The 12,481-nt window shown below is 35.7% G+C and overlaps 1 protein-coding gene across 3 annotated transcripts; it reads right to left on the bottom strand.

Annotated features, from left to right (window-relative positions):
* Positions 1-231: 231 nt before the first annotated feature.
* LOC306879130 (CTD nuclear envelope phosphatase 1A-like) lies at positions 232-10,134 on the bottom strand. 3 transcript variants are annotated; one of them, XR_013784987.1, is made up of 8 exons: positions 9,663-10,134; positions 6,056-6,122; positions 5,798-5,916; positions 5,146-5,334; positions 4,902-5,013; positions 3,651-3,781; positions 1,761-1,845; positions 555-1,674 (listed from the first exon to the last, which is right to left on the bottom strand). XR_013784987.1 is itself a non-coding variant. In XM_079431857.1 (7 exons), the coding sequence occupies exons 1-7, from the start codon at positions 9,774-9,776 to the stop codon at positions 1,614-1,616; spliced, it is 747 nt and encodes a 248-aa protein (XP_079287983.1). In that variant the 5' UTR covers positions 9,777-10,134; the 3' UTR covers positions 232-1,613. The 3 variants fall into 3 exon arrangements, 2 of the variants coding, with proteins under 2 accessions (XP_079287983.1, XP_079287984.1); XM_079431857.1 differs by lacking the exon at positions 3,651-3,781 and having other exon boundaries at positions 232-1,674; XM_079431858.1 differs by lacking the exon at positions 3,651-3,781 and having other exon boundaries at positions 547-1,674; positions 4,995-5,013; positions 9,663-10,131.
* Positions 10,135-12,481: the final 2,347 nt, after the last annotated feature.

Raw genomic sequence — 12,481 nt, 5'->3', positions numbered from 1 at the left:
ATTCATACTAAAGTAAACACCGGGGCAAATGTGACAAAGGTTACGAACAGTCTTTTTATGTATAAATTTGTATATTTTTGTATTAAAAAAAAATTACTAATTGCTCATAACGTAAGGAAATAGAACATATTCTTTAAAAATAATTATATATATATATATATATATATATATATATATATGGCTTGTACGGCCCCTCATATACATACACACACACTTTTTTTATATATTTTTATGTGCATTTTTGTCTTGTCTAAATTAATGTAAAACAAGATTAACAAAAACAATTAAACAAAATGGTTTAAGAAAGGATTTTAAACGATTAAAATTGTGCAAAAATTTCTAAACATGTTTGTTGTACCCTGCCAACAAATTTGGTTATTTTTGTTTTGTTATTGAGCTCAATTCAAACTAAATTGAAACAAATTGCCCTTTTGTTGCATCAAAAGGGAAGGAAATGTGTTGCATAAAGAATATTTAGCATTAGAAATGGTTTTCTGCAGCTGGTCCCCTAAACTTTAAATAAGATGGTAAAAGAAAACTGAACCCATAGTATAGGATGACACGTTTTTATTAGTAACGTGCACAGGTCTATGGACTAAGCTGCCTTGAGACTTAAGTGTTAGACTGATGAGAATTGAACTGACATTATCTGACAGGTGCACAGAGAAACCAACAAGGCCTTGAGTAAAAAAAAAAAAGGTGTCTGTTGCTCAGTCAGCTCTTCAATACAATGAAGTTTTATAAATTCAAGTCTTGCCATTATTACATTTTCAGGAAAAAAAAAAACACATTTGTAAAAAGGCGTCCAAGTGGTAGGATTTCATAACCAACCACATACAATCTGTAGAGAAGAATTAGAGCAGAAAGGTTTAAAATCTGTCATTCAGCTTCTTCAAAGCTCGTATTCTATTACATCCTCCCTGATAATCAAGACAAATTCATATACTGCCAAGAATAAAATAGGATGAGAACCAGAAGAATAAAACTTAAGAATTTGCCACAGAATTTATCTCCATGATCTGAATTTGGACAGGCCTACCATACAGAAGTCATTAAAACCCCATGTCTTCCAAGACAGTACCTCAATAATAGCATATACAACTCTACCATGATAACCCTGAAATCTACCAGTCTGTCATAATCCGTGTTATCAACAGTTTTCCAGTGAACTCTATTCGATGTGCAGAGTGTTGATGGCCAGTTCTGAGCCAATCCGTTTAGTAGATCTCCATTCGCACCACCTTCAGAAACTGAGGTATGATGTCCCAAGACGCAAGTCGTGAAAAGGTCTGTCTTTCTTGCCTCAAATATCTTCAAATATTTAAAAAGAAAAACAACAGATGTCTTCATACACACATCCCACAAACACGCGATCAGCATAGGTAGAGCTGTAAGGCAGAGACTCCATTTCGAAGAAGGGAAAATAAAAAACGTAGGGAAAAAAGCTTCCCAAAAAGTTTGCCTTTTCCATCCCTTCTGAGTTCGGGACAGACTCTCCTCCCTACGGCCCTCACGTAAGGCCGTTTCTGAGAGGGAGAACGGACAGGCAGATGTCAAATAGGGAAGAAAATTAAATAAAAGAGCAGACTTGAGGAAAGCCCTCGGTCGGACGATCACCAGAGTCGATGCTGGTGGAGATTCCTGCTCAGGACGGATCGTATGTCTCCCGTGAATCTGAGAAGGGAACAGAAAGTGAAGTGGGGTTCAAGTTAACACCATAAAAATCACTTTTGCATGTTTTGAATGTTTTAGATCTTTACCTTAGTGCATCCAGCATGGGCAGCAGGTTAAGAAGTGCTGTGTCGCTTGGGTCACTAAACCATGACTTTATAGGTATTGCATTATCTATGGGCAAAAAAAAGGAAAAATGTTGCATATAAATTTGTGACTAATAGTGACAAAAACCCATCACAAATTCAATGTGTTTTATCCAAGACAGAGCTAATAATTTATTGATCGGTTCTCCTAAACTGCTACTCTAAAGTGATGTAAGAAGGGGTATTGACTGACTGCGTTTTCTCTTCATGGTCATTAAGGTCATGAAATACTAGACTACTTTTTCTTGTGTTGCACATTGTAAAAGACAACAGCTACGTTTACGCTCATTGATGGCTCAATCAGATTAAATTATTCATGTAAACACCTCAATCAAACTGACGTTTGATCCAAATGAAATTGATTGAATTAAAATGGTGTAGACCTGGAATAATCAACAGAAAAAAAACGGAGCATGCAAATGCTTGAATCGGACTATTTTCTCAGGCGGATTTAAAGGGGTCATATGATGTTGCTAAAAATAACATTTTGTGTATTTGGTGTAATGCAATGTATTTATGCGGTTTAAGGTTAAAAAAAACATTTTCCACATACTATGCATTGTTGTTGCTCCTCTATGCACCGCCTTTCTGAAACGCACCGATTTTTACAAAGCTCATCGTTCTGAGCAGCATACATTACACCCCTCGCCGTATTGTGATGCCATGTCCCGGCGCGACAACACAAACAGTAAATCCCATTATAAACGAGGCATTTGTTGCATCCAGTGGGGACATAATTACTGATTATAATGACTGCCTTTTTATGTGTTGCATCGTGCCGCGTAAACATTACCATGTCTGCATTTGTGATTGGAGAAACTACAAACAACAAGCGCTTCTCTACACTGCTCATAACTCGCGTTTGAATCGTCAGTGGCAAATTCTTTAAATAAGAAAACGTACTTGCAGGCTGAGAGTCAGAAGCGCCAGACTGTCCTTGCAAAGTTGGAATTGCCCCACTTTATAGAAACAGCCTTTGTGCACAGCTGGTAGGCTACTCTCCCAGGTTCAGGAAACAGTCCTCTGTAAAATACGCTGCACACACTCTAATATTTGGGTTGAACTGTTCTGGAACAGTGTTGTAAATACAACTTAACCACTGACTTTAAAAGCCCAAACAAAGTACTTTCGCTTTCACAATGAAACACAGCGTCTCCAGGACATGGCGGCGGAGGCAGCAACAATACTACAGCGAGAATAATAGTTCCGCCTTCTTTGGGCGGTGTTTTGCAAATCTTCCCACACCGTGACGTAGACATGTGGGGGCGTGTTTGAACGAGCCGTTTTAGGGGGAGTGGCAGTCTTAACTTTTATAAAGAATATCTCTTTGGCTTTGAGACTTTAGTCTTTGCAACTTCAGGGATCTCATCTATGCAGAAACAGCTTGCAACACTCCAAAGAGAAAGGAAAACTTGAAATCGCATCATATGACCCCTTTAAAAAAAACAGCACAAGGCCGTGATCCGCAGGTTTACATAGGTTTTATGTCACACGAACATGCGTATGTTTACTTATGTCTTAGTAAATATTAATCTCATACACTGGAGAGTTCATAAATATTTGCTCAAAAAGCTCTTCTGACATACATGTCATGTTTGTTTTTTTAAGACACGTCATGGCATTGTGTTCGCAGTAGCTCCAGTGACATTATCACCATGTCTTCCTCCAGTTCTGAATGCGGTGACTGGGTGCTAAATGCATCTGCTTCGATTTTGTTTAGAATATATAAACAAATATGCGAATTGGACTGCAATGCTTCATATAAAGAGAACTTTCAGAACCTAAAATCAGATTAGATTAATTCTGATTGATAATTAGTGCATGTAAACATACCTAGTGTTAGCATTCTTTCATTTTAATTGTAGGAGAAAACAGTTCTCTTCCACAGACCTTTAGTCTGTGACATATGCAATCCATCCATACTGTGAGTGTAACTCCTCTTTAGAGCTTCTTGGTATAAACACCTAAAATGTTTTTAAAATATATATTCAAAATGCAACAGTGGTTTCATATTTTAAGGTTTCTGCAGGTACAATTTAAGCCTTTTTCTAGAGTTTTTTTAAAATTAAAGAACATTGAAAGAATAAATCGACAAAATGTCAATATATTCTCTAAATGTAAATGTCTAGTAAGAATCACAGCGAGTTGTATTAGCATACTGAAAAAAAAAGCTCAGCTATAATGTAAATCACCTTCTGATGACACAGCAAAAACCTGAGGTTCTTCCTCAGTAATTTATGTCTTTATCAGCGTCTAAAGCTTCTTAAATAAAGATGGATGCAAAATGATACTTGTTTTCTGAGCAATTGATCAAAATTAAGTGAGTTTATGATCAACACCAGAACAAATATTTGCGAATGGGCTCAAAAAAAAAAAACTTAATTTAAAGAGAAAGCATTCCTAATTCATTCTTATTTCGTGCATTTTTATGCATATCTTGGTGTAATAATGTTTAGCTATTTGAAGATATTTGCTTGTTGCAGTACATGCAACATTTAACGCCATGATTTTATGAATTTAAGATTGGCACTATTTACACTAAGTGCCAATAGCATATCTTAGTGATAGATACTACTTACACTAAGTGCAAATAGCACTGGATTCTATGGCTTATGGTTCAAGAAGCATGCGGCTTACCATGCACACAGAAACTCATGCTGAACGCGCATCTTTTTTTTTTTTTTTTGTGTTGACTATGCCAATCACACGTAAGAATAAAATAGGATGGGAATTGACCAGAAGAAAAAACTTTGCCGCTGAATTGATCTCCATGATCAGTTTCATGACCCTTGAAGTAGATTTGCAACCTAAAGTTCAGATGTTTTTATCCAAACTAATTGGATTCTGTAAAGTTGTCTTTATATGACTACATAATATAACATAGAAATCCTGTATTAAATCTGATGTTTGCTGTGATTGATGAGAACATGAGTGTTGAGGGTGAAATGGCCTGAAGTACACAAGCACATCATGCAGAGAGACCAGCTAGACAACCACACACACGCACACACACACAGACACGTTAATCCTGCAAAAGCAGCGCTACACACTACAGTGTGCTGCTGAAATCAGGTCTGGTCTTACCTGGATGACTGCGATATGCTCCCGGCGAGTTGTCAAGAATGACTATACTTGATAAGTCATCGTGTACAACAGACAGGTCTTTAATATAACTACCTGAATCCAGCGTACAGTGCTGCACAAGATAAAGACAACACAAAAAGACGACAAAACATAAACTGCATATCCTTTACTAATTTCTTCCATTTTCATTCTTCTCATGGCAAAGGTTAACGCAACATAAAACATCAAGAGCTTCAGTGGTTACCTGTCTATAGTATCTTCTTTTCAGGATTCCCTTGTTGTTGTCCAGCTTATCAGCTACTGCAGACCCATAGATCTCCATACTAGCAGTGAACACTACTAACTCATACCACTGACTGACCACCTCCAGGAAGAAGTCCACATGCGGCCTTTTATGCACAAAGAATCTGACCGGGTGTTTGTCTATTACCACCTGGAAAACAACAATCATTCTACAGGTCAAGTTAGTTCAGTATTGATTCAGTTACTCTTATTATCTTTTATTAATATTATTACATCATTTTAAAATGAGAATTTAATAAAAACAGTAATTTTTAATTAAAAAAACAATATTAAAACACTATAATAATTGATAATTACATTAATGTTGATAATACTTATCATTGTAATATAATAAAAAAATATACTATTACTATTATACATCTATGATTATATTTTAATGATATAGTATAATATTTGTATCCAATAATACCATTATTAATGATAATTATAATAGTCATAACAATAGTTATTATTATTATTATTATTATTATAAGGAATGAATGAATTTATTTTGTAAGAGCAACTGCTGGCTGATTAAATATTTTAAGTTTTTTTGTTGTTGTTGTTCACAGATGTGCATTTTTTTAACACTGCAAATAAAAACAAGCACTTACTTTGAGGATGAAGTCTGGCGGTGTACCAGGCCGCACTGTAGGTCTGAGCACGCCATCGTGATGCGAGTGGATCAACGTCTCGTCGAGATCTAAAACTAAGATCTTTCGCTTCACGGTGTCTGGACAGAAATACAAACTAACATCTTACTCAATGAAAATCAGCATATGAAAACACTGCAAGACAACTCGCACTCAGATCAGGCTTTCGGTTGTCATACCGGCACCTTTTAACATGAGGAGAAGAAAAGAAATACTCACTGAGTCTGTTTCTGGAAATGGGTGACAATGGTAAGATGTCATATCGCACCGTTTGATACTGGATTATCTAAAACAGGAAGGAGACAAAACAGGAAGCAGCCACCTCAGTAAATAACGGTGTGAGAAACATGTATTATACAGAAGAACACAATGAACACGCTTTTTACAGTTTATTTAACATTCTATACTGGTTTTATTGAAACGTTTTTACATTTTAAAGAATTCATAAATTTTAACAACCCACTAGTCTCTAAAGACAAGTGAATAAAGGACGTTTGAACACTACATGATCCACAATTTATTTCATATTATTTATTTTTATATACATATACACACACATCTCAAAAAATTAGAATATCGTGAAAAAGTTCATTTCTTTTAATTGTAACATTTAAAAAAGTTAAACTTTCATATATTCTAAAACATTTCAAAAGTTTGTTTTAATTTTTATGATTAGAGCTTACAGCTCATGAAAGTCAAAAATCCAGTATCTCAAAATATTAGAATATTTCCTAAAATAAAAAAAAAAATTAAAAAAAGATTTTCCAAACAGAAAAGTTCAAGTTCTTTAAAGTATGTTGATTTCTGCACTCAATGCTTGGTCGGGGCTCCTTTAGCACAAACTCCAGCATCAGTGAGGAATGGCATGGAAGCGATCAGCCTGTGGCTCTGCTGAGGCACTATTGAGTCTTCAGCTCGTCTGGATTGTTGGATCCACTGTTTCTCATCTTTCTCTTGAAAATATCCCATAGATTCCATATGGGGTTCAGGTCAGGCATGTTGACTGGCCAATCAAACACAGTGATATCATGGTCAGCAAACCACTTGGAAGTGGTTTTGGCAGTGTGAACAGGTGCTAAAGTCCTGCTGGAAAAGCAAATCAGCATCTCCATAAAGCTTGTCAGCAGATGGAAGCATAAATTGCTCTAAAATCTCCTGGTAGACGGCTGCATTGACTTTGGACTTGATAAAACACAATGGACCAACACCAGCAAACGTCACGGCACCCCAAATCATCACAGACTTCAGAAACTTCACACTGGACTTCAAGCAGCTTGGATCCGGTGCCTCTCCACTCTTCCTCCAGACTCCAGACCTTGATTTCCAAATGAAATGCCAAATTTACTTTCATCTGAAAAGAGGACTTTGGAGCACTGAGCAACAGTCCAGTTGTTTTTCTCCACAGCCCAGGTAAGATGCTTCTGACGCTGTCTCTGGTTCAGAAGTGGCTTGGTAGCCCTTTTCCTGAAGACGTCTGAGCGTGGTGACTCTTGATGCACTGACTCCAGCTTCAGTTCACTCCTTGTGAAGCTCTCACAAGTGTTTGAATCGGCTTTGCTTGACAGTATTCTCAAGCTTGCAGTCATCCCTGTTGCTTGTGCACCTTTTCCTACCCAGTTTCTTCCTTCCAGTCAACTCTGCATTTAATATGCTTTGATACAGCACTCCTTTTCCAGCCACCCCTTTCAGTAAAGACCCTCTGTGACATACCCTCTTTGTGGAGGGTGTCAGTGTTCGTCTTCTGGACTATTGCCAAGTCTTCTCCATTATTGTGTTTTCAAAGAACAAGAGATACCCTGAATTTTATACTGTAGGGATGGTCATTTAATGAAGCTCAAATGTCAATTTTCTAATATTTTGAGATACTGTATTTTTGACTTTCATGAGCTGTAAGCTCTAATCATCAAAATTATATTTAATAAATTAAATATGACTATTAAACTGATATATTGGCATTAGGGCACTTCTGACTCCAGATATCAGGATACAAGTTGGCATCAACCAAAAAACAAACAAACAAATGAATAATAATAACAATAATGTATTGGTTAAGCATTACTATGGACATTTAAATAATTGCTATTAAATACAGTAGTCAATTTTGAAGTGGATCAATAGTTGTCCTAAGACAAGAATGCATTTTGAACTTACTCAAATCTGGAAAGAACCTGAGCTCAAACTCAGACGGCTTTCCCTTTAAGAGGTCCGGGACCCTCGGCCCACCACAATGTGGATACTCTTCCTCTCTTTCTCCAAATCCCTCTCTTCTGAGCTATCTTTAGCCCTCCCAGCTGTCTAAAAGTGTCAGCGGGACTTGGGAGAGCACAGCCGAGTGAAACTGCCAGGGTGACTTTGAAAAGGGGGCTGTTTATTCCCAACTTGATTTAGGCCTCAATCATATTGTCTGAACCGACCCGATGCCTGCGTGACTGTAAAGCATGTTTAGTGAAGCGTTCACTACTCCAGCACCCATATCAGAGTCCCAGTCAAGTAATGCCTTTATAATTGTGTCTTAATGATCATCTTAAAGATTATTACACAACTGGATCGCCAAAGGCTGTTGTGCACAGTGGGATTACAGCCTGTTTACATACGCTGAGCTAAAGCATGTGACACGGTTATCAGCTAATTCTGAAAAACAATGACCTATTGGATATTCACATATTATATTGTAATTAAAATATTAATTAGTAATAAATTAACTTTTAAATTCTAAATATATTTAGATTATTTTAAATTAAAATATTATTTAAAAAAAAAAACACGCCAAGACAAATTTTCAACTTATTTACCCTGATCCTTATTGTTTCAGGTTTACAGTAAAATACTAAATAATAAAGTAGTGGTATATTTTTTTATTTAATGCCATGTCAGCATCTTAGGCTATTTTCATGGCAAAAACTATTTAAATAAAATATAACAAATACAATAAAAACCAGCAAACACAAGTTATAAATTACACAAGATTTTTGTAACATATTATAACTTATTCTGGCAAAATTACACTAAATATCTCTTTGAACTGAGTTCACTTAAAATGCTCATTAATATAATACAATACATCGTTAAGTTTTAGATCATTTTGGTACTTAGACTTATATTTTAGTTAGCTGTCAAGTCAACATTTATAATTATCATTTTAGATTTTAACGTTTTGAATTTATTTCAATAGTTTTATTTTTGGTAAATTATTTACTGGTTGTAAATAAACTAAAAATGACTAATTTTAGTACCAAGTCATAACTTACCCTGAATTTGCTCCACAGTAAAACTATGTCTAATTTGTGTTTTTAAATGATGTTGATTTAGGTGCCAAGTTCTTACACTAATGGTAAATGCTCATTAACACTTTAGGCCCACAGGAAATTGCCACATTAACTAATTTTAGAAGCTGACGAAGCTGTCATTAGTTTGTAAATGTAAGTATGTTTAATAAAATCAGTGTAACATATTTTTCATTGCTCTTCTCTAGCGGTGCTGTTGACAACTAAACAAACCGGTGTTAACGGAGACCCAAAAGGTTAAAGGATACATGAAACACTATAGTAATATATAGTGTTTTTGAACATACTACTTGAATTAATTTGTTGTGGTAATTCTATAATTGCTAAATCAATATAAAACAATTATTTGACCCAAATTACTACACTATAATACACTTGTTTACTGCAGTATTGGTCAGTTAACTATAGTTAATACTACAGTATGCTGCAGTATAGTACACTTTCACTATAGTATTTCTGACAAAACAAACGAGCAGTGAAGTTAATAGGCAGGCAGGTGTCTGCTGAGTGAAGTTGGGTGTCATGAGGAGTAAAGGTCTCACCGTCCGTATGTGCTTCCTGAGGATGTATAAGAAGAAGCTCCATAATCTGGAGGAGACTCCGAGGAAAGTGCGCACACCGAGCAGACACTGGCGCGTCTTCAGCAGGTCCACCATAGCACCTGAGTCCGTGAGCAACACAACACACCTGTGCAGAAAACACCCTGCCAACCTTCACCTGGAGCGACTCAAATCAGCGCATGGAGGAACACTGACAACAGCGCGCGAGTAAAATACGAGCTGGTGACTGTGTTTCTCTGTGAAGTCTTCAGATGCTCGTTGGCTAAGATGATCAAACCGAGTGGAGCGTCGAACAGCCGAGAGAAGCGAGACTGTCCATCCGCCGCGGCATTAACAGCACTGTCCTCTCTCGGAGGAAGCGAAGAGAAACAAGTACAATTCCTCTCCTCTGAGGACAGTTTAAAGAGCAGCACGGGCCGCCATCGCTTCCCTGACGTCACTTCCGCGAAGCGACAAAGTTTGTGGTCACGTGGCCGCGGCTCTTCTCAGTTTACTTTAACAGCGCACTGTTTTTCTTGTCATTTAATTAATTTGACCCTCTAGCGCTCTCTATTTGTTTTATTTCTTATTTTTTTTTAAAAATCTGTTTTCTATTTTTAAACTGCTTGTGTTCTATTAAAGCAAAAAAGAGCTCGAACACGACCTTTCTTTATATATTCTACTTGTTTTCTTTTTATCTATTATAAAATTATGTACTTTATTTGACCCTCTCACTCTAGCACTAATTCTATTATCTATATGTTTTCTTTTATTTAAAAAAAAAAAAAATTCTAACTGCTAACAGACCACTAGATTTCTCTATTCTTTATATATTCTATTTATTTTCTTTTTATCTATTATATAATAAAAAACTCACTCTAGCACTCTCTATTCTAATTCTATTTTATCGATTTATTTTCTTTTTAGTGCCGTCAAACGATTAATCGCAAGTATTTGTTTACATAATATATGTATATGTAGTTTATTTATTTGTTTATGCATACATAAATACACAAATATACAGTATATATATTTTGAAAACATTTACATGTATATACATTTATATTTTTATATTATATATAAATATAATTAATATTTAAAGCTGCTGTCCATAACTTCTTTGGTTAAAAATGATCCGAAATAAATATTTGAGCAAATACATAACCAGCCAGTGTTCAAAACTATGGCCTTTCTTAATATGATAATTATTAGATGTGATATAACCGATCTTTAGATTTAATCACCATTGGTAGCGCGATTTATGGTAATGCTAATTTCCTCAGTTGGTCAGAACAAACATGGCAGACTTGTTACTTGTTCAGATAACAATATATGGTGAAAATTCTGATCTGGGTCGTATATTCAAGACATAGGCTAGAATCTGTGATTGCTAAGTGCTTGATTCACACCGGTGCGGTGACTGACAGCTACACATTCACCTCAAAACATTAGATTCATCCTCGCTGAAGCCGTGCCAGAGTACAGACCTCATAATAAAGTTTATTCTGCACCTGGCTGCAATACCAGGTTTTCAACAGAGATGGCGACAAAGAGGCAAAACTTACGGACTGCAGCTTTAACATGGCATATTTGTCTTAAATATATACATGCATGTGTTTGTATTTATATATAGGCTACATAATAAATATACACAGTACACACATTATCTAAACAAAAACTTATTTTGGATGCGATTAATCATTTGACAGCACTACTTTTTTTTTATTTAAAAAATTATTTTTTTGAACTTTGTTTTTCGAATTGCATGTTTTCGATAAAACACACACACAAAGGCCTAGCTTTCGCTGTTCTTTATATATTCTATTTGCTACGCGTACTGCATTATAGGCTAACTGAGACTTGCCATAGCACTTGCATATTATTGCTCTTTTGACTTTTGTTGATTCTGATCACTTCTATTGTCCTCATTTGTAAGTCGCTTTGGATTAAAGCATCTGCTAAATTACTAAATGTTCATTTCTTTTACTGAATGCAGTGGTGGTTCTTTGATCATTAAAATGATTTGGTCTAAAAAAAAAATCTATATTAAATTCCCCATAAGAATAAACAACAGATTTGGGGATTCATCTCAATGACGGAAATCTTCTAGATTCGTTCAGCAGTTCTTTCTCCTCTCATGTCATGTCTCAGTAGACGGCGATCAGTGACTGTCTTTTTCTCTGTTATCTCACACAAAAATCACTTTCAAACCAAGCAGCTTTCTGTTGGTCATTGCCAGAAATTTGCATGACCAATAGGAAAATGTGACATTTTTGCTCTTATGTCAAATCTCCAGTCACGTGGATGCACATTAAAATGACTGGATTTTGTCCGGGAAAATTCGCAGAACAATGGTAAGTGATGAATGACTCATAACTGATGAATCGACTTTTGTTCACCAAAAAGATTCAATCACAGCCATTACCGCATGTTACATCGTTAAGAGAAAGTTATTCACTTGTCGTTCCATATTGTTCCAAATAAGAATTTCATTCTTCTGTTGAACACAAAAGAAGATATTTGTGACCCTGGAGCACAAAACCAGTCTGAAGTCGCTGGGGTATATTTGTAGAAATAGCCAAAAATACATTGCATGGGTCAAAATGAACCATTTTTCTTTTATGCCAAAAATCATTAGGATATGAAGTAAAGATCATCTTCCATTAAGATATTTTATAAATTTCTTACTGTAATTCTATCAAAACTTAATTTTTAATTAGTAATATACATTGTTAAGAACTTCATTTGGACGACTTTTAAGGCGATTTTCTGAGATTTTTTTTGCAGCCTCAGATTCCAGATTATTCAAATAGTTGCATCTT

Source organism: Barbus barbus (genome assembly GCF_936440315.1).
Source record: "Barbus barbus genome assembly, chromosome: 2".
Taxonomy (NCBI): Eukaryota; Metazoa; Chordata; class Actinopteri; order Cypriniformes; family Cyprinidae; genus Barbus; species Barbus barbus.
Note: the sequence above shows the minus strand (reverse complement) of the source record. Positions and strands in the feature narration are given on the sequence as shown.

Bases quoted from the DNA above. Each gene is read 5' to 3' on its own strand.
- LOC306879130 (XM_079431857.1), bottom strand. From the start codon at position 9,776: ATGGTGGACCTGCTGAAGACGCGCCAGTGTCTGCTCGGTGTGCGCACT. The intron at 5,917-6,055 runs GTGAGTATTTCT...ATTTCTGTCCAG, and splicing joins CATTTCCAGAAACAGACTCA to ACACCGTGAAGCGAAAGATC. The intron at 1,846-4,901 runs GTAAGACCAGAC...TTTTGCCCATAG, and splicing joins AGCATATCGCAGTCATCCAG to ATAATGCAATACCTATAAAG.